General features: G+C 36.3%; 4 protein-coding genes across 8 annotated transcripts; 1 reads left to right on the forward strand and 3 right to left on the reverse strand.

Annotated features, from left to right (window-relative positions):
* Nucleotides 1-228: 228 nt before the first annotated feature.
* On the reverse strand, nucleotides 229-2451 carry LOC125213738 (probable aquaporin PIP2-5). The gene is made up of 4 exons (XM_048114447.1): nucleotides 2094-2451; nucleotides 1379-1674; nucleotides 588-728; nucleotides 229-503 (listed from the first exon to the last, which is right to left on the reverse strand). Exons 1-4 carry the CDS (start codon nucleotides 2380-2382, stop codon nucleotides 378-380), a joined length of 852 nt encoding a protein of 283 aa, XP_047970404.1. The 5' UTR covers nucleotides 2383-2451; the 3' UTR covers nucleotides 229-377.
* Nucleotides 2452-9591: 7140 nt separating this feature from the next.
* LOC125215009 (probable protein phosphatase 2C 38) lies at nucleotides 9592-12700 on the forward strand. 4 transcript variants are annotated; one of them, XM_048116282.1, is made up of 5 exons: nucleotides 9592-9714; nucleotides 10174-10656; nucleotides 11290-11657; nucleotides 11914-12150; nucleotides 12232-12700. In XM_048116282.1, the coding sequence occupies exons 2-5, from the start codon at nucleotides 10314-10316 to the stop codon at nucleotides 12460-12462; spliced, it is 1179 nt and encodes a 392-aa protein (XP_047972239.1). In that variant the 5' UTR covers nucleotides 9592-9714; nucleotides 10174-10313; the 3' UTR covers nucleotides 12463-12700. The 4 variants fall into 4 exon arrangements, with proteins under 4 accessions (XP_047972239.1, XP_047972238.1, XP_047972237.1 ...); XM_048116281.1 differs by having other exon boundaries at nucleotides 9594-9719; XM_048116280.1 differs by lacking the exon at nucleotides 9592-9714 and adding an exon at nucleotides 9732-9881.
* A 198-nt stretch (nucleotides 12701-12898) lies between these two features.
* Nucleotides 12899-15980, reverse strand: LOC125215010 (CDP-diacylglycerol--glycerol-3-phosphate 3-phosphatidyltransferase 2-like). 2 transcript variants are annotated; one of them, XM_048116287.1, is made up of 7 exons: nucleotides 15467-15980; nucleotides 14983-15080; nucleotides 14845-14895; nucleotides 14477-14590; nucleotides 13705-13761; nucleotides 13517-13602; nucleotides 12899-13368 (listed from the first exon to the last, which is right to left on the reverse strand). In XM_048116287.1, exons 1-7 carry the CDS (start codon nucleotides 15891-15893, stop codon nucleotides 13329-13331), a joined length of 873 nt encoding a protein of 290 aa, XP_047972244.1. In that variant the 5' UTR covers nucleotides 15894-15980; the 3' UTR covers nucleotides 12899-13328. The 2 variants fall into 2 exon arrangements, with proteins under 2 accessions (XP_047972244.1, XP_047972243.1); XM_048116286.1 differs by having other exon boundaries at nucleotides 12899-13424.
* A 1534-nt stretch (nucleotides 15981-17514) lies between these two features.
* Nucleotides 17515-18551, reverse strand: LOC125214401. The gene is made up of 2 exons (XM_048115409.1): nucleotides 17939-18551; nucleotides 17515-17684 (listed from the first exon to the last, which is right to left on the reverse strand). The coding sequence occupies exons 1-2, from the start codon at nucleotides 18549-18551 to the stop codon at nucleotides 17515-17517; spliced, it is 783 nt and encodes a 260-aa protein (XP_047971366.1).
* Nucleotides 18552-20236: the final 1685 nt, after the last annotated feature.

Raw genomic sequence — 20236 nt, forward strand, 5'->3', positions numbered from 1 at the left:
GCAACTTACATTTAAAGCTTTTTCTTCTTACATTTTTCAATCCTTAAAGTAACATACTTACTTTGTAAGTGGAATATTGGTGGAATTGATAGTATATGTATGGCATTTGGAATATTTTGAATACATATACATATATAAGATTGCATCAATAAAAGACAAATGGACTTTCAAGAATGAACTAGATGATGGAGGAAAGCATGAGGAATCCCATACACAAAAACAAGCATATAAGGAAAAGGGATATCTTATTAATAATTCACAAGAAAATGATAAATATTTCTCTTGTTCCATTTCTGCTCATGATAAATAAAATGAAAAACAGACAACAATTCTCTCCTTTTTTTTCTGACAATTTCATCATAGAAAATTAAAAACAATCAAACATGGTGGGAAGCACTGCTCCTGAATGAGCCAAGTGCCTTGGCTGCTCCTGCCCTCAATATGAACTGATGGTAGAAAGCTGCAATGGCTGCACCAATGAAGGGTCCAACCCAGAATATCCACTGCAAATCAATCAAAAAAATAAGCAATTTTAAAAATTATTTCAAGAAGTATAGTATTTGGAGTTGATGAAGAAAGTTTGTTACTTGATCATCCCAAGCCTTGTCCTTGTTGTATATCACTGCGGCTCCGAGACTCCTAGCCGGGTTGATGCCGGTGCCGGTGATCGGGATCGTGGCGAGATGAACCATGAAGACTGCGAATCCGATAGGAAGAGGCGCCAAGACCTAGTATGTATTCAAGAATCAAGATAATGTCATGAATGAGTTTATTTCATCCCTATCTAAGTTAAATGAATGACTAAAATAGAGTCCCTTTTATTGAATTCAAAGTCTCCCAAAGACAATTAAAAATGACGCAATATCAAGTTCCCACAAATCTTGGAAAAGAACTACTATATTACATGGGTTTCATATCCCATGTCACAAAAAAATTTAATTTTTATTGTGTTTTTCCTTAGTAATGAGGAAAATCCACGGTGGCAATCATGCAATAGTGTCATTATTTTAATATTAGTAGTATTTTGTTGGGGGAATCTTTCCTATGCCTAAATTCCTAAAGTTCAAAGTATGGTAATAAATTCCAAATCCTCTTTATCATTATAGATTTCTTGAAAGTGTAACCACCACATGTTCTTGCAACGGCATCCACATTTGCTGACTCAGAAGCACATTAGAAAAAGGTTGGACTTAGCTACAAAAAAGGTAGGCATTCAATAATGTTGGAGTGTTCCTTAAATTATACTCCATACTATATACAATGATCACTAAATTTAGAATACTAGTTTCTCATTATCTCATATACTAATAAAGAATTAGATTTTTCATGTAAACTCAACATTGTAATACTAGCAATTAGCAATGAAATAGAGACTGACCGGAACGTGGGAGTCTCTGGCGCTCCTCTTGGGATCGGTGGCGGAGAAGACGGTGTAGACGAGGACGAAGGTGCCGATGATCTCAGCTCCGAGCCCGACTCCAGTGCTGTAGCCGTCGCTGAGCTCGTTGGCGCCGCCTCCGTATTTTTTGTAGTAGGAGCTTTGGAAGGCCTTCACCAGCCCGACTCCGCAAATGGCGCCCAAGCATTGAGCCACCATGTACATCACGGCCCGAATCAGAGACACTTTTCGGGCCAACAGAAGCCCGAATGTCACGGCCGGGTTAATGTGACCTCCTGCAACAACAACACCATCACAGCATAAGAAAAATCGATTCCAATTCATTAAAAACAAGAGGTTTTTATATATAGTAAAACTGGACAAAATAGGAATTAACATAGTGAAAATTTATGCAGAATTTAAATATAAGAGCAAAATTAACATTTTATCAGATTTTTCGATTGTTTGCATAATTTTCTTCAACAGATCGAGGAAATTTTTGTGTAATTTTATTTTTACTTTTTAAAAAAGAGTAAAACCTTATCCAACTTTCCAACGCCAGAAAATATTCCCCTGTTCCATGCAGCTAAGATGAACAAAATTGAGTACCAAATTGAAACAAAACAAAATACCTAAAATTCAAAAAACAAAATTCCACGGCATTTCCAGATCGAAGCACTCTAAAAAGCTCAAATCGAGCTGAGAACTGACTCACCGGAGATTCCAGCGGTGCAGTAGACGAGGATGAAAATCATGCCTCCGAACGCCCACGCAATGCCGAGAATTCCGACTCCGCCGCACTCGTCCGCCGCCGACTGGCTCTTGTACCCGATCACGGTGAGCACGGTGATGTAGAGGAAGAGCAGAGTCGCGATGAACTCCGCAATCAGAGCCCGGTAGAACGACCACTTCGTCAGCTCCTCCGCGTCGATCAGCGGCGCCGGCGGCGGATCGTGGTAGTCCTTCGCCCCGTAGGAGCCGTGCTCCGCCACCTCCTTCGTCATTGCGTCGAGAGAGAGAGAGAGATGCAGAGAGAGAGAGTGAGAGAGATGTGAAGAAGTGTAGTGAGAGAGAGAGAGGGGAGTGGGGGTATTTATGGAAGAAATGAGGTGTGGGATTGGGGGGTGATTAACGGTAATTGAGAGTGATTAAGATGGGATTAATTAGGGATTGGGCCGTCCATGGTTATTAGAGGGTTGGGTTTCGTTTTCACCGACCCACGAGACTGTGGCCCACCACCTTCCACGGTTTTCTATTTAACGGCTACTTTTGAATAAGATTACAAATTTTGCCAAAAAAAAATAATAATATTTACCACAAGTTTAAATCTGATCATGAAAGTTATGAACTTTATATAGTGATTTGAAATTGGGAGAAATTTGGGTGAGATTTTTAGCACACAAAATAACGTCGTTTACATTATTAAAAGTAGGTATGTCAAATCGGGTACCTGCGGATACCCGATCCAAAAATTTCAAGTATCCGATCCCGAAATTCTCAAAATTTAATATTCGATACCTGATCCAAAAATTATTTCGGGTATTCGAATACCCGACTCGGGTATCCAGTCCTAATTTTGAATTTTTATTTTATTTTATTTAAGAAAACTAACTACTAACTTTTAGAAATACAACTTGTAGTTCGAATTTTGATACAAACTTGAAGTAGTTCGAAGTTAAGAGGAAAAAAACTACTAAAATTTAATTATTTAAATTTAAAATAACAGAATAAATGAATAATTTATTAAATTTTCAAATAAAATTAGAAAATCGGGTAATTCGGGTAATTTGGGTATACCCGATCGGGTATCGGGTAATAATCCAAAAATCCCCTACCCGATCCGATCCCGAAACTCAAAAAATCAGATATCGGATATCCAATTATCCGATATTTCGGGTTTGGATATTGGGTATCCAATACCCAATATTCATTTTGACACCCCTAATTAAAAGTGTCATATTTGTTTTGTGGAATTAACCATTTACTTTCTTTTGGAAAGAAATTATGTTCAAGCAAACAAATATGTCATGGTTACAGGAGTCTATCCATTGCGTATAGGCTTTAAGGACATCGTGGCAGAACCGTCAAGGTTAAGTAGGGACCTAACAGATCGAATGGGACAATACATAGACAAGTAAATCCCTTATGAATTTGAATTCCAAGGTATTCTTTAATTTCATTTTCATTTTTGAATTCTGTAAGATTCTTAACTTGGAATTTCTTCTTGAATTCTAGCTCGAAGAATCCAGCAAGTAATACATAATTCCTTGTGATTTTTCAACTAAAGGAATTGACACAAACATTTTAATTTTGTAATTAGACTATTTTTTTTTGTCACTACTACAATAATGTCAAAAGTAGTGATGTGTGGTTTGTGAAATTAAACGTTTCTATTCTTCTTTTCCAAATACATGGGCACATGGTAAGAAAAAAAGACATCATAAAGTGGACCCCAAAGATCATATAAAAATATTATGATGATCTCAAATCGATTTCATTCTGCCCAATAATTTGTTTTCTTGAATATTCTACACTACTTAAAAGGTGTTAAATTATTTGATGAGTATGATCAAATTCAAACAATCATTCCTTCAAAATAAAACAATTAATTTTTTTAGATAATACAATGAATTGTACTTATGCATGATCATTATTTTTATTTAGACGTATGATTTGCTGCATGTTACTTGCAAGGCATAAGAATGGATATTAGTTTTTTAAATTATTTTATTATGTTTTCAAGCTAATGAGTAATGACAACCAATATAACAACACATTTTTTTATTTTTTATTCATGATCTATCTGGAGATTCTTTTACGAATTTGATCATCATATAGGGGGTTATAATGAGTAATGCCAACCAATATAACACATTTAAATTCCAACAAAATGGCTAGGTCTATGATTTCATTTTATAATTTTTATAGTTTTTTTGCTGTTCGTGGTTATTATATATCTCTTGATGAATATGGTTAGAAGATAATGTCGTGTAGTGCTTTTTGTTTATGTTTTTCTTATGTTTATTTGCTGATTTTCTTCTACAAATAGAGCATTTATTTTTGTCTTTTTTTTGTTACATAAATGCGGGCAAGACCCGAAAAGAGAAACTAACGAATATAAGAAACATCTAATCTATCATGAAGCAACCAACTGCTAATATCCACCGGTGGATTTTCTAGAACATGAACTCCTTTAGAAAAGCTATATGCATAGTGCGACAAAAAATCAGCTGCAAAGTTACCTTCTCTGTGCACATGATGAACCACAACAGATTCAAAATTTTGGAGTAGTTCTCGTACCTTGTGTACAATGGAGCGACAAATGACAGAGATATCAAAATTTCCAAGAATCATAGCGACTCCGACAAGGCTATCACTCTCCACTTCTAGCTTTCTAATTCCTCGGGACTTAGCCAACTGTAATTCATAGAATAAGCACCAAACTTCAGCTGTCAAAATAGAGCACACTCCAATGTTGACAACAAACCCAAACTTCCATATTCCGAACTCATCACGAAATAAACCTCCGCCAAATGCTTTTCCCGACTCTCCTCCAAGAGATTTTGTATGTGACCAAGCTCAATATTTTGTTATACTAAAAGTTAGTTCTAGAAACTATATACATGCCAACTAGTTATATTTAATTTTATTTTATCAAGCTAAATCAAGATCGAAGTAGCTCAAACTCATTTACATCCTTATACAAATCGAAAATTAAGTAGGCCAATTTTTTTTTAAGTAGAATATATACGGTTCGACATAATTAAAATAAATGTAGAATTTAATATAATTAAGTCAAAATATTGTAGTATCAAAGATAGTAACATGAGAGCTTTAGTTTTCAGTGTTAACAAAATCAAGGGACACGTGGAGGGCAGAAAACCACTTCCTCGGCTACCACGTGGGCTTTTATGTAAGGCTTGTATTCAATTGGCGGTTAGACTTTGTGGGCCAAAGCCCAAATTCTATGTTCTTCTCCATTTTTCTCCTTTTAATTTTCCTTTTATGTTTGATAGTGAAATATTTGCATTGAAAATCCATATTTTGAATTTTATAAAAACAAAACATTAACACTATAAAATATTTCTTTGAGTTATTAAGCTTTTCTAAAGACCAACGGTCACATTTTAATTAATTAATTAATGTATGTAGGGAAACAATAAAAGTAGCATTTCTGAGAATTTGTAATTCGCAATCTATGCTTAAATTGATTGTACTCGTGATTAATTTTTTATAGTATATAAAAACAAAACTCAGAGCCTAAAAAAGCGAGTGAGAGTCACGCAACAAATAAGTTGTCGTTGGCTCGTTGCACTTGTGATTATTGCATGAGCATATAGTTCAATACGTGGCAAGCGACTGTATTCGACTCATGCAGGGGTGGATCTATGTATATAGTTGGTGGGGCATTTGCCCCTCCTCAAAAGTTTATACCAGTGGTATTTTTTTCTAAATTTGAAAATTTATACGATATTCTCCTTTAAATGCTCCTCCTCATTACTATAAAATATGTTTACAAATATACTTTTGCTCCTCCTTACGTCAAATCCTGGCTCCGCCCCTAGACTCATGCATTCGTAGTTTCAGGGTCGGACGCAAAAAAATACTATCATATAAACCATAATTATAATTTGTAAGCAATTAGAAAGTGGAGTTAAAACAAAACCTTATATATCTAATTAAATCCCGACATATATATGTCCAAAATGTGTGGTTGGAAAGATGGTAATTGATGGAGTAGTATATTTTTCCATAATAAGATGATGGGAATAATGTGGTGGAAGATGATTGTACAAGAGATTATCTAATCAAGTAATGATGCCCAAGAGATGATTACATGACAAACAAAGCGTGACATATAGCATCCCACACTCACCTTTTTCTTGAGTGGTCACAACTAAATTCCAATTAAATTTCTCTCACCATTCTTGTGACATCTCATGTATTTCTAACTTATATTTATGAATAAATCGAGTCCACTTGAGTCTAGCAACTCCGATTGTAATATAGAGTAGTTATTTGAGTGCATAGTTTTGCACTTTTGATGTATATATATAGCCACCAGTAGAGCCAAAAATTGACAAACCCTAGCTAGTATTTTAATTTGTAGTGTATTTTTGACTCGGGTTAGATAAAAAGTTAACCGGAATTATCTTTCAGTACTTGATTTAGCTTGCGATTCTTAATTATAAAGTGAAAGATTACATGAATGAATCGAAACACACTTGAAAATACAAATTATGAGAATATACAGATATGAGATTGCATATTCGAGGTGATCTTAACTTATAGTATGACCATATCAATTATCTAAATTACATAAAAATTGTTTTTTTAATAAAATTTAATTATTTAGTGTTTATTACTCCCTCCGTTCCATAGTAATAGAGTCATTTCCCTTTTTAGTAAAAGTCAACACATTTTTCAACACATACTTTACTCTCTCTTACTACTTTTTTCTCTCTTCATCTCTGTACCTTTTTTCATTTTCCACTTTATTCTTCCTTTATTTAACTCACCTAACACAATTTTTCTTAATCTCCGTGCCGAAAAGAAACGCCTCCATTACTATGGAACGGAGGGAGTAATATTTTTCTCTGCATTCGTACTTGTCATCACGTAATTTGATAGATCATGTGAGATGTTAAGGTGGGAGCTACATGGGGTTCACCCAAATAGGTTGTTAAATAAATGCACACTTTTGAAAAGTGTTTACTCTTATTTTGGGAATCTTCATGTTTTTTGTCTACTACTTGTTAGATTTCATTACGTAAGAGGCGTTTGCCAGTATATACTTCTTTGAAAGAGCTAATAAATTATTGCATTTTATGTTTTTGGTTGAACTAATGTTAGGTTACTTAATTTTTTTATTGGTTGTGGTAAATGTTAGATAGTGTTCGAATTATTGACTTTGCTATACTAACATAATATTCCAATATTAAAAATTAAAAATTGCAAAGAAAAATAAAATAAATTCATTATAAAAAAAATGAGCTACTAAAATGGTTGGAGCAGTATATATAACTGTATAACCTGCGACTCTTTTAAATTGTTTGCTAAATTTACCAAACATGTTGATGAAGAATTACTTTTGTAGAGAAAAACCAAAGAAATAAGACAAAGTTATTGCTAGACTCAATATTAATCTTGAGCTTGTTCTTCAAGGATATTAGTATATTACAACAACTTGATTATTATCTACTAATAAATCAAATTAAAAGTTAAAAAAATGAACCTTTTAGATTCAAAACTTTTTGGTTCATATACTGTGTAAGAAAGTGGGTGACATTTTATTTGTCGAATTTATACTTTCTTTTATATTTTTCAAAACGACAAAAAAATAAAATGAGTCATTGCATGTCAGCACCGGCCCTTGACTCATAAAGCCGTCCACATTCTGTGCATGCCTTGTGACATGAATGAGGCTTGCCAATTAAAATTTCAACATGTTTCTATTGTGATTTTTAATGGAACCTAGTTTCAAATCCCAAATATATAACTTTTTAAAGTTATTACATTATCAAGTTAGCATTGTATTTGTTTGATATTTATTTTATATATTCATTCAAGTGTGTTTCATTACGAGGAGAATACACGCCTAAATAGGCTGATGATCATTTTCATATGGTATGATTGATCCTAGCTACAAATCAGGAAAGAATAATTTACAATTAATTTGAGATCATTTTAATTGATGTCCTAATCTTTGTGTATCTTCCGTGATTTCTTCCAACAGTATTCAAAGTTTAATTTATAAATCCAAGGGGTATGGTCGAGAGTGGCATGAGACTCGTCCATCCTTAACCAAATGGTCAGAGGATTGATTCCTGCCTTTGGGAATGAAGCGGCTTTAGATCCTTAATGAAATAGTCACTGGACCCAGCAGACTGCAAGGCTGCACCGAACCGCCACCAAAGCATAGCTAGTCTCGAACATTCACCGCACCCGATCTCGTCCCCTCTGCGACCATACCGCAATTTTTGGATCCCGCTCCCATTTTCGGTATGCATTGTGGAGCACTCTCACTTAAATGTTAGAAGCTAGCTCTATAGTTTTGTTGCATAAAAAGGTTACCATAAGTTTATGATGCTATTTCTCAATCAATCGTTGTATGACATTTCAATTGTAAAGGTACATGTAACCAAACGACTCAATATGAATTAATTGCATTTAAACTCTATTTAAAAAGTGCAATCATATGTAGGCCAAGTTATGTGAATACCTTGGATCTAACATTAAATTTTGCAAGTCCACCTAATTTAGTGCAAGTATATATGTTCTTTTCCGACATGCACTAACACCCCATCCAAATTAGGCTAAGGTTTGAAAAACGTGAACCACGTTTTTCGCCTGTGGTGAAGATATATACACCATTCCACCAAATGGAAGCCATGGGACCAACACAAATTAAATAAAGGTATTTCTCCAATTTAAGAAATCGAGATCTAGTGTTAGTTATATATGTCGGTGACAAATCCTACAAAATATTTCCATGAAGTATATAAATAATTCTATAAAAAAGTATTACACATTAGTAAACCATTGCCATTTCATGAGAGTAAGTCAATCAAAATATATGTCATGTATTTTGTAGGAGTACTTATTAAGCATTTAAAAAATATAGGTAGCTTAGTAATTTTATTTAAAGATGATTGCTAGGAATAACAAAGCGTATATCCTAAATTACATCACACAATTTTTCTAAATTCTGCTTTCACAACCACTTATATATATATTTTGCAAATTACAACGTTCAAAATTTTGTGAAAGTTACTTCAAGGAATTAATCTCATATTATGGTTAGGTGACTATTATAATATTGACTAACTTTGGTCTAAATAGTTCACTTCATAGATAAAAGCCTTATTAATTGGTCCGATAGCTATAACTAAGTAATTGGGCCTCCATAGATAGATTTTACCATTGGGCTACTGAGATATTTGGATCTTTAAATAAGTTGTCTACTTAAGTCCATTGGGCTTTTGAATGCTACCAAACGAGAATGGCCCATGTCGACAAATACACTGCTCAAGAATTGCAAAGGAAGTTAAAGTTATAGACTAATAGCTTATTTTCTTGTCCATGAAGCAATAATAAGAATTTGGCAGTGAATATTTCAAGAAATAGGACTACTATTTTAGTAAATTAAATTAGGGAAGGGATGAGATAAAATTGCCTAAAAGAAAGGTGTGTTCTTGGTCAAAGTCAGAACCCCCTAACACTCCATCCATGAATGAAAAAAACACCTATAAATTCATATAAATTGACAAATGAAAATACCCAAAAACCCAACCCAGAAACTGGCTCCATTGGAATATTTGATCACTTCTACTAATGTATTGTACGAATTTCGTTATCTCTCTACATTTTCCATCTCTTGATCCAATCTTGTGCCATTGTTTGTTAATATATGTGCAAAAGAAGCAATTTTTGGCCACCCCTTTTGTAATTTGATTGAATCCAATTCAATGTTGAGATGGGTCTGTTTAGCTATAGCTTTTTGGTATGGTTATGTTTTTCAAAGTTAGTTTTTGTTGTTGTGATTTGAGAGTTCAAATTGATTGTTTGTTGGATGTAGCTTATGTTATGTTGTTTATGTGCAACAACAGTACATAGTTTTTTTTTTGGTTCCATTGCTGTATGCTTTTATCTTCATCCTTAATTTAGTTTTTTTTTTGTGTTTTGTTATGTACTTAAAGTTTCTTTTTTGTTTCATTGTAGTGTGAATTTACTACCTTTTGGCCTCATCTTGGCTGTTTTTGTTTATTTACTCAGTTTCTTTTGGCACAATACAGATTGATGGTGCTTACATTTGAATTGGCTTAGGGCAGGATTCATATGTCTGATTGTATACATGAAAAAAGGAAAATATTGGGGCAAAGGGTTGGTCTGGTGAAGGGAAAGAGGTCAAATTGTTCCGTGATAAATTGTATCTATGGGTATAATGGTGACAAATTCATGGAGAAAGTATGTCACCCCTTGTTGGCGGCCCTCGGTGTTGAGGCAAGGGGAGAATTGCAGCAATAAAGTGGGCGATCCTAGTGGTCGGGTGGACAAGCTGTGGTGGTACAGAGATATAGGACTACATATGTACGGGGAATTGTCAATGGCGGTTATCCAAGCAAACAATGTACTAGAGGATCAATGCCAAGTAGAGTCGGGACCGATGAGTTACATGGAGGCTGGCCCTCGAGGGACATTTGTTGGAATCTACGACGGGCATGCTGGCCCTGAAGCTTCCCGGTTTATAAACAACCATCTATTGGAAAATATGAAGAGTATGAACCTTTGCCTCCTTGTTGGTTTTGTAGTCTTTCAACGTGCCATTTTGTGTTTGTGATGTTTTTTATGCTTAGACACTTTTTGGACTTCTAGTTAATGTTACTTTCTTTTACAGTGGAATGTGCTGGACTTTCTTTTCGATAAAGTTATGCGCTTCTGGTAGGTCGTCGACACTAATTCTACAAAGAATTCGTGAAAAATGTATTTTGTTGTGAAAAACCTATGTTTAATGATTGAACAGAAGCTGTGAAACAATATTTGATTATAAGTAGCTTAATGAGATATACCTTAGATAACTGTTTTAGAACTCTTTCCTAACATCTTGTTAAAATTTAGAAGAGTGTGTAGTGTGTGAGCTGCTTCTGTCGATCTTTTCGTGTAGTACTAGATAGTTTTATTTGAATATCATACAGTGCATTAACTGAACTCTGTCCATGTATTATATTTGTATAAAGAACAAGTAAATTCAATGGTTAAAATGATTTTTTATGAGATATAGGCTTTCGTGATCTGTTGTTAATTTGTTACTTTCTTTTTCTGGAACAGATCTTGACCTGTTGTTTAAAGTCCCTTTCATCGAAAACTTGCTAAAACTCGTGGTTTACTCACTTTACAGCAATTTAATGCAGGATTTACATTCGAGAGTCGAGAGATGTCGGCAGATGTTATAAAAAATGCATACTTAGCAACAGAAGAACAATTTCTTTCTATGGTGAAGAAGCAATGGGAAGTCAAACCACAGATCGCCTCTGTGGGTTCGTGTTGCTTAGTAGGCGTAGTATGTGACGGGATGGTATGCACTGCAAATGCTGGAGATTCTAGGGTGGTGTTAGCAACAGTAGAAAAGTCTGGTAAACAGGTCAAAGCCGTTCAATTATCAGACGAACACAACGCCAGTGTTGAATCTGTCCGGGAGGAGCTGCGCTCATTGCATCCCGATGATCCAAAGATTGTCGTTCTTAAGCACAATGTTTGGCGAGTGAAGGGTGTTATTCAGGTAAACTCTTGTTTCAGTGAGATCTCTTTACTATTTTTCCATTTGATCGAGTAAAGGACCGAAAAAAAAACCCGGGGGAGTCTTGTGTAAATGACAGTATGATCCAGTTTATGGACTTGCAAAAAATATCACAAAATCGAGCAAGAATCTATCCATAACGAGTGCATCATTATCTTGAAAGCTATTGTTTTCCTCTTCTTTCTTTGCAGTGCAATTCTTCCCTAACTCCGTGTTTCGTCTCCTCGATCTGTCCTAGATTTCCAGATCGATAGGCGACGCCTACTTGAAGACAGCAGAGTTCAACAAACCGCCTTTGATAGCAAAATTCAGGATTGCAGACCCTTTTGAGAAGTCAATCCTGTTGGCCGAGCCATCAATACACGTACACAAACTTCAACACGGAGATCAGTTTCTCATATACGCCTCGGATGGTCTATGGGAACACCTCAGCAATCAAGACGCAGCCAACATTGTCCACCACTCTCCACGCAACGTACAGTTCATACACTGACAAAAGCACATTTTTCTTCCTCGAGTAAGTTTTGCTAACGGGCGTAGTCCCTACCCATCTCAGGGCATTGCCAAGAGGCTAGTAAAAGCCGCGCTCAAGGTTGCCGCGAAGAAGAGAGAGATGAGATATTCAGACCTGAAAAAGATCGACAGGGGCGTGAGGAGACATTTCCATGACGACATCTCTGTAATAGTCCTCTTCCTCGACTCACATTTGATCAGCCAGAGCTCGTTTCAGCGGCCCGTTCTTTTGGTGAAAGGAAGCGGGGTAGCGCCCGGAGATGCCGACTCGTAGACTAGATTGGTGGTATAAACATGTTTTGTTTTTGACAAGTTTCATCAGAAGAAAGATATTTGATAGATGTATAGGGCTGGCATATGAAACACAAATTTTGCAGGATAAGAAACAAGAGGAATTACTAGGGATGTAACGAGAAAATTATTATTCAGTATTATGTCGAATAAATTTTTGTTTAGGATGATATTATAATAAAAAGTTCCTTGAATGAGAACCTTTTTCTGTATTATATGAAGGTAAAGTTGTTAAATGTATTCAGATAGAAAAAAGGTAATTGCATGTTTTAAAAAAGAGAGATTAGATAATGTTTTATTCATAAAGTGACATCTAACTTATTAACAAAGCAAAAATTATAAAAATCATCTTTTACCCAAAATAACTCCTTGAACAACCTGCTTAGTATAGATAAACAGCATCATGATAATGCTTCATGATTTTATCATACCAACTATATGGAACATTTAATAACAAATAAGTATAATAGTAGTAGTACATAAAATTTTATTGTATCCTAACTCTTTTAACGAGCATTCTGGCACTACTAGGCTAAATCAGTCACAAGCTGCTAATGCAGTGACTTTAAAACAAAATAAAAGACTGCCTGAGCAAGATGTGGGAATGCCATCTACTGCTGGTCGCTCGTTGCATCGGTGATGAGAGGTGACTAGGGCAACGAGCATTATTCTGTCTCGTATATTTTGGATAACTAGAAGACTTTCCTGGGGTATAACTCAGAAGATGCTAAAGAATCTCAAACGGAGCAGCACTTCTTTATGGGTGAGGATGTCCTCGCTCCTATCTTCGTTATAATTGCTGTGATAAAAACTGCTACGGGGAGTTACTGCAGAAGAACTTTCCATATCTTACTCATGTACACAACCAATGACCATAAGGCAAGCCATGCTGAAATATATAGCAAGAAAACCCCTGAATAAGCAAACATTTTGGCTCCAACGATACTGCAGAAATAAGAAGGCGGAATATTACTTTCAAAAAATAGATTTCAAATGAACAAAGCTGGATTATATGAAGGAAAAGAAGAAAACTGAACCTGCCGTCTCTGGCAGCCAAGAGGATGGTTAATGCAATCATCTGTGAGGCAGTTTTCCACTTCCCCAAATTATTGACTGCAACAGCCTAAAAAGGTTCAGCAATGAATCCGTATGAGTTTGTGGATTCCATAATTCACCAGTTTGTAAGTATCAATTTTAGTAACAATTCAATTCCATCAGTTAAAACCTGAAGAAGCTTTTTGTCCTGAGCAGCAGCCCATTCCCTAACAGCAGACATAGTAATCTACATGTAGACATAATAAAATGTAAATGCAAGAACCAACCAAATCGAAACATGGACAAGTATTTATGCTTTGAAAAAGAGGATCCCCAGTGCAAAATTGAAAGTGAAGAAAACAAAAAGGGCTACGGCTCTCTTTAGCACCAAAAAAAAGTGAAGAAAACAAGATTTTTAAAGTCAAAATCAGTTATAGCCTCATCGAACTCACTTAATGATATCTAAATAGTAAATACAAAAAAAAGGAATGGAGAGGGATATCTCTTCTTGGTTGTATGCTACTGCTACATGTACAATACATAGATATCCATACACATTTCAAGCTGGTAGCTGAATGTTTTCTCCCCATATGAAGATTAAATATGTCATTATGACACTATTCTAAAGCATATCCATCAATTTTCAGAAAGTCATTATATTATAGTGTTGCAGGGGATAAAAATAAGCACGCATCATTTTCTATTTCAAAGAGAATTAATTCATTGTTCCTTGCAACTATACCAAATATCATGGGATTAGAAGGATAAAAACTTAAACTTTCCACTCCATTTCTAATCTCCACTTCCTCTTCTACTTCTACTTTCTAGGCACAATGCATATCATTAACGAGAGAGAGAGAGAGAAGTTGAATTATTATGGCTGTAGTAGCTATATCATGTGTATGGAATATGCTAAAAAGGCATACATTTGCTACTGTAAGAAGAAAGTATTAAGCTCTTACCTCTCTGCCAATTATAGCAATAGCGGGTATAGTTAATAACCATGGTGCATGCCCTAACCCACCAGCTTCAAAAGGTCTGGTACACAACAAGATCAATGTGGCAGCAACCATAAGCTGCATTCGTTTTACAAACAAAGAAAATGAATATGCAGTCCACAAATAATAAATAGAGCATGATACTTTTACAGCAAGATATGCGCATTTTCATAGGTTAAAGTGTACTCTTGGAAGAAGTACCAGAGCTTTACCTCTGAAAAATGTAAATTTTCAATTTTTGACATTTGAAGAATTTTTTTAAAAATTTATAGTACTCCTACATATTAAGACTTGCTTTTCTGCCAAGTGAGTCCAGTTGCTCTTAGAGTTACCTTATCTGCCACTGGATCCAGAAACGCACCAAACGGAGTTCCCAAATCCATCTATCAAACAAAAATTTCATCAGCAAGAGGGAAAATATATACTTAAAAAATAACAAGAAGCATAACAAGATGACTCAAAGACCACACCTTTCGAGCAAGGTATCCATCGAGCCAATCTGTAAAGGCTGCTGCGATAAAAATACCGGTTGTAACAGCAGGTCCCCACCAGCTCTCAACATAAAATGCTAATCAATTGAAAGTAAAATGTCAATCTCATGACTTCCATAAAACACAACAAACAGCAACTATAAAATAGATAGAAAGCACACTCAGAACCACATTTACGCCTACGCCACCAATCACTAAAAATAATCTAAAACTGGTTATGCATTTCTACGTAGAAATTACAGCTAGATTAACGATAGCAAATAGACTGCATTGTCATCATTGAGATGAACAAACCTTCAAGCACAATTATAAAATCAGAATACAATCAATTCTGCAAAAGTAGCCTAACACATTGTGCTCAATCATATTCAAAATCGCATAATTCGAGATTAAACTATCGAGGTTTCCAAAAGACGTTCGTAATCAATAATCAATTTACGATGTGAAATTATCCGATACGTACTGCCTACAAGGAGCGGCACCGCGGCGACGCGTCCAATCGTCAAAATCGTAGGCAACGTAAGCAGCTTCGCCGCTGGCTTTCCGGTTAGCTTCTGCGCCACGTCGGACTGGCTCCCGGCCTTGCCATTGGCGGTGGCGCACATTTTGGAATTGAAATTAGTATCCGAATTGAAAGACAGATTTCCACCTACTTCTCCGTTTCGAGAATCCGATGATAATCGGAGACGTTCCCGGCCACTCCGCGAAGCGATTCCACGGCGCGTCGGATGCGAGAATGCGATCGTCCTGCGCCACCAGCCGGCGGATTGATTCGGCCGGATAGCTGCCGTCGATTGGCCGGTGGTGGTGGCGGAGGAGGGGGAGAGAAATGTATAGGGTTGGTGGGGGCGTAGGATAACGGAATTGGTGAATTTGAGGGCGCCAGGCATAGTGTGGGCGGAGTTAAATTGTCACGGAAGGCGCAAGTTAGCGCGGGAGGCGTAGGTTAGCAGTGGTGAAGACGAACGATTTTGCGTGGTCACTGCTAAATGACCTAATTTTTCCCCTACACGTATTACATGTTAGGAAATTTGGTGTCACATTTATTTTTGGATTTATCAATAGTTCTTCTATTAGGGTCTATTTAGAATTGAATATATGAATAAAAAACAATACATGTTAGATTTGATTATATTTATAGATACACTCGAGAATGTCATGTGTGAGGTTATTTATAAATATTTTATTGATATTTATACTCGTTTTTCTATTATAAGATTATAATTAGCCACAAAGTTAAAAAATTTGAAGAGCCAATTTTAGTTTAAGGTAATGTTTTTTCTCTTAATTGTTTTGTGTAGTCGTGGACTGAATTGTTAGAGCATCCGCAGTGGGCTCTAGTCCGTTTGTCCGCCACTGCGAGCCGTCCGTCCTTGCCAGAGGCAAGGCGGTGCTCTTAAATAAGAGCATGTCCGTGCCCCTGAGCAGGCTGACGTGGCAGCACGCGATTGGCCAACGGTAATTTTGGTTTTTTTTTGTAATTTTTTTTAAAAATTCAAATTTAATTTAAAAAATCATTTTTATATAAAAAAATATTTTCCCACTTCTCAATAAATTATATCCGTTTTCTACACACTTTTAATTTATCTTTCAATTTTTTTGCACCAAAATTCACATTTGAATTATGTATTTTTATTTTTTACGATTTTAATTATGTTATTTATATTTTTAAATATTTAATTGTGTAATTTTTATATTTTAATGTATTTTTATATTGTAGAAATGTTTTTAGTAATTGAAGTATTTAAATTGAATAATAAAATAGTTGGACCCTTAAGCTTATTTTTGCGGAAGAGCACGGATATATGTGTTGTGCTCTTGCCTGAGGATAAGAAGTAAAAATGGGTCTTAGCCCATCTCCATGCTCTTATTTAAGAGCAGATGTGGATGCTCTTAATAAATAAAGACTATGGTCCAATCACTGCTAAAGAGTTTGGTTGTAATTATAAATAAAGTTGACAATACAAAAAATGGGCCTTATCCTTAACCCTGGCCCGGATTGGGCCGCAAGTCCCCTCCACGTCATCATTCCCTCAAATTAGGGGTTGCAGGCCACAACTCCATTAACACCGCAGGCCACAACTCGGGCCACAACTCAGGCCACAACTATTCATTTGCACTATTCACAACATATTTTAATCGTAAAATAGAATACGTTGAACAATTAAAACCGGGAAAATTCATTGTCCAGTTGGAAAATAGAAAATTACAACATTGAAATTTAAAAATTCGAAAAAAAATTTAAAACATAAGTCAATTGCGGTTCCAAATTTCTTCAATTAGATCCGCTTGGAGGCGTGTGTGTTGATCTTCTTGGCGCATCGCCGCTGAACGGGCCATGACATTGCGCACGTCGGGAGGAACACCTTGCACGGCCGGATCGGTGACACTACTGCTGGCGCTGGCGAGCGGATCGTCGCTCCAGAAAGTGGCGTTGTCCCCCTCGTCCTCAACGATCATGTTTTGCATTATGATACATGCATACATGATGTCGGCGATTAGCGGACGGTGTCAACCACGGGCCGCTCCCTTCACTATAGCCCAACGTGATTGGAGAACTCCAAATGCGCGCTCCACATCTTTCCGAGCCGCCTCTTGCTTTTTGGCAAACAACTTCCTCCTATCCGTAGTCGGAGATGTGATGGTCTTCACGAACACGGGCCATCTAGGGTAGATCCCGTCTACCAGAACCGACGGTGGTTGGTCGTGAACACTACGGTAGGCGCTCGCCCGGCACACAAGTCGTTGAACAATGGAGACCCGTTCAACACATTGAGGTCATTGTTCGACCCAGCGACTCCAAAGTAGGCATGCCAGATCCACAACCGTTGGTCGGCAACGACCTCCAACACAATCGTTGGATGTGTGCCCTTGTGCCCGCTAATGAATGCTCATCTCCAAGCCATTGGACAATTCTTCCACTGCCAGTGCATACAGTCGATGTTGCCCAGCATCCCCGGGAAGCCGTGGGTCTCCTCGTGCATTCGCACCAATCTGCGAACATCGTCGGACGTTGGCTTTCTCAAGTATGTGTCCTTGAATGCTTCGATCACTGCCCGACAGAATTTGGCTAGGCAAGCGCGTCCAGTATGCTCGCTCACATGGAGGTACTCATCAAACATATCTGCAGTTGTTCCGTAAGCGAGTTGGCGGAGGGCGGATGTGCATTTCTGCAAAGTCGATATACTTTGCCGCCCGACAGCATCGAAGGTTTGCATAAAGTACGCGTCACGAGCCACAACTGCGTTGACAATGCGCAGGAACACATGCCTCCGCATCCGGAACCGGCGACGGAACATCTGATCACTCCATCGAGGATCTGCAGAGAAATAATCCATGAAAAGCCGCAAACCAGCTTGTTCACGGTCTCGGTGGATATACATCCGAGTACGCGGTACCCGGTCGTGTTGCTCGTTCCACGCTTGGATAGCAGCTTGATAGCGTTCCACCTCGTTGTTGATTTCTTCTTGGATTGCGGGCATCGCCGTCTCTAACATTCGAGCCATTTGAGCTTCGATTGCTCGTTGACCTTCACGCCGAGGAGGCATTTTTCGAATTTTATTGTGAGAGTGAGAGAAATGAAGTTGAAGTAATTTGAAAATGGATGGAAGAGTGGTATATTATATATAAATTTTCGAATTAAAAAAAAAAAATTATTGAATTTGCGTCCCGGCCCGGCCCGAACCCCAAATAACGCCGGGCCGGGACTCAACGCGGCACGGCCCATGACGATTAACGCTAGGCCGGGACGGGCCTCGGGAGCGGCCCGGGGACGCAACTGCGTCCTCAAATTCCTCCAACGCTAAAAACGGGCCGGGACTCGCGAGTTGCGGCCCGGCCCAGCTGCGTTATTGATACTCTCAACGGCTTTCAATTAATATTTTGTAGAACTTTTTTGGTTATTTTATCTTCTTCAATGTGTTCTTTTATAGTCTTCTGTTTTGCGTTGTATTTTTCTTTATGTTTCAATTTTTCACTAAACCTTTTTTAGTTTTTATTTTTTTATTTTTGTGTTTTTGAATAATTTTCTACTTTTTGCTATTTCTTTATGTTAATTTTATATTTTGTGTTTTTTCTAGGTTGTATATTTTCTACTACTATTATTATCTATAAAAGTTTATTATTTTATAGGCTGTCGATTATAATAAATAATACTAACTTATAAAAATATTTCATCTTTAATTCATTTATTTATAATTTATCTTAAATTTCACCATGTGCGTAGAAAAATTATTGAAAAAGAATATTGTAGATCTCTCTTAGTACTCATTTTCGACAATGCTAACACCGAAAATTAAAAATTGTTTACGTTGGCATGAGCTTCATAGTCAAAATAAATTAATAATGACTTCTTCACTGATTAAAAAGTTGTATGACTGTGGATTGAATTATAGTACTATATGGCTATAAAGTTTGGTAGGAAATATAAATGAGGGCTATTCTTTCCACCAAAAAAAATGTATCCCAATAATCTATAACTTTGGATAATTTTTTAGACAAATTAATCTGCAGTGATTCAGTGGCCTACATGTATCTACAAATAATTGACTATAATTATTCACCACCTTTATTGTCTTGTCATAAAATTTAAAATTAAAGTTTTTCTCTTTTTGTTCCCTTTACAAAAAAGTCCAAGAGTTGAGCACTCACTTTACAAGGATTGAACTTATATATCATGATAATATAGCCAATATAAATTGAGAGCTAGATATCTACATATAATAGTAGATGATTTTAGAAGTTAGATGGCACATTAATCATGTCTATAAGGTATCACCAATCCTTATAAGTGCTATTGCCTCCTCCTCCCATGCCTTAGCAAATGAGGAATGTCAAACATTTTATTTTATGTCATGAGAATATGGATTATCCTTACCAAATAAAGTACAAGCATTGAATATATTTTTCCTATAAGAGGTAATAATATCACATTGCAAATACAATCTTTACAATAACACTAATACATTATTACATTACGTATAGTTGTACATTTATTGCAAAAATACCGTGTGAGACATTCCATCTATAATTTTTTATCCTAATTTGAATTCAAGGCATTCATAGCCAATTTATTGATAATTATTATTAAAATTATACTACCTCTGACTTCTAAATTTTGACACACTTTGACCCAAGATGGGTTTTAAGAAATATAATGAAAAATGAGTTAAAAAAATTAGTGGGATGTAAGTCCTACTTTTAAAGTATTAGTTTTATAATAAAATGTGAGTAG

This window comes from Salvia hispanica, chromosome 3 (assembly GCF_023119035.1).
Source record: "Salvia hispanica cultivar TCC Black 2014 chromosome 3, UniMelb_Shisp_WGS_1.0, whole genome shotgun sequence".
NCBI classification, from domain to species: Eukaryota; Viridiplantae; Streptophyta; class Magnoliopsida; order Lamiales; family Lamiaceae; genus Salvia; species Salvia hispanica.

Coding starts and splice junctions, on each gene's coding strand:
- LOC125213738 (XM_048114447.1), bottom strand. CDS start 2,382: ATGACGAAGGAGGTGGCGGAGCACGGCTCCTACGGGGCGAAGGACTAC. Junction 729..1,378: donor CCAGAGACTCCCACGTTCCG/GTCAGTCTCTAT, acceptor AATACATACTAG/GTCTTGGCGCCTCTTCCTAT. Junction 504..587: donor ACAAGGCTTGGGATGATCAA/GTAACAAACTTT, acceptor ATTGATTTGCAG/TGGATATTCTGGGTTGGACC.
- LOC125215009 (XM_048116282.1), top strand. CDS start 10,314: ATGGGTATAATGGTGACAAATTCATGGAGAAAGTATGTCACCCCTTGT. Junction 10,657..11,289: donor TCTATTGGAAAATATGAAGA/GTATGAACCTTT, acceptor AATTTAATGCAG/GATTTACATTCGAGAGTCGA. Junction 11,658..11,913: donor GAGTGAAGGGTGTTATTCAG/GTAAACTCTTGT, acceptor GATCTGTCCTAG/ATTTCCAGATCGATAGGCGA.
- LOC125215010 (XM_048116286.1), bottom strand. CDS start 15,893: ATGCCTGGCGCCCTCAAATTCACCAATTCCGTTATCCTACGCCCCCAC. Junction 14,591..14,844: donor TGGATCCAGTGGCAGATAAG/GTAACTCTAAGA, acceptor AAACGAATGCAG/CTTATGGTTGCTGCCACATT. Junction 13,603..13,704: donor AGGACAAAAAGCTTCTTCAG/GTTTTAACTGAT, acceptor GAACCTTTTTAG/GCTGTTGCAGTCAATAATTT.
- LOC125214401 (XM_048115409.1), bottom strand. CDS start 18,551: ATGCCTCCTCGGCGTGAAGGTCAACGAGCAATCGAAGCTCAAATGGCT. Junction 17,685..17,938: donor GATGCTGGGCAACATCGACT/GTATGCACTGGC, acceptor CGGTTCTGGTAG/ACGGGATCTACCCTAGATGG.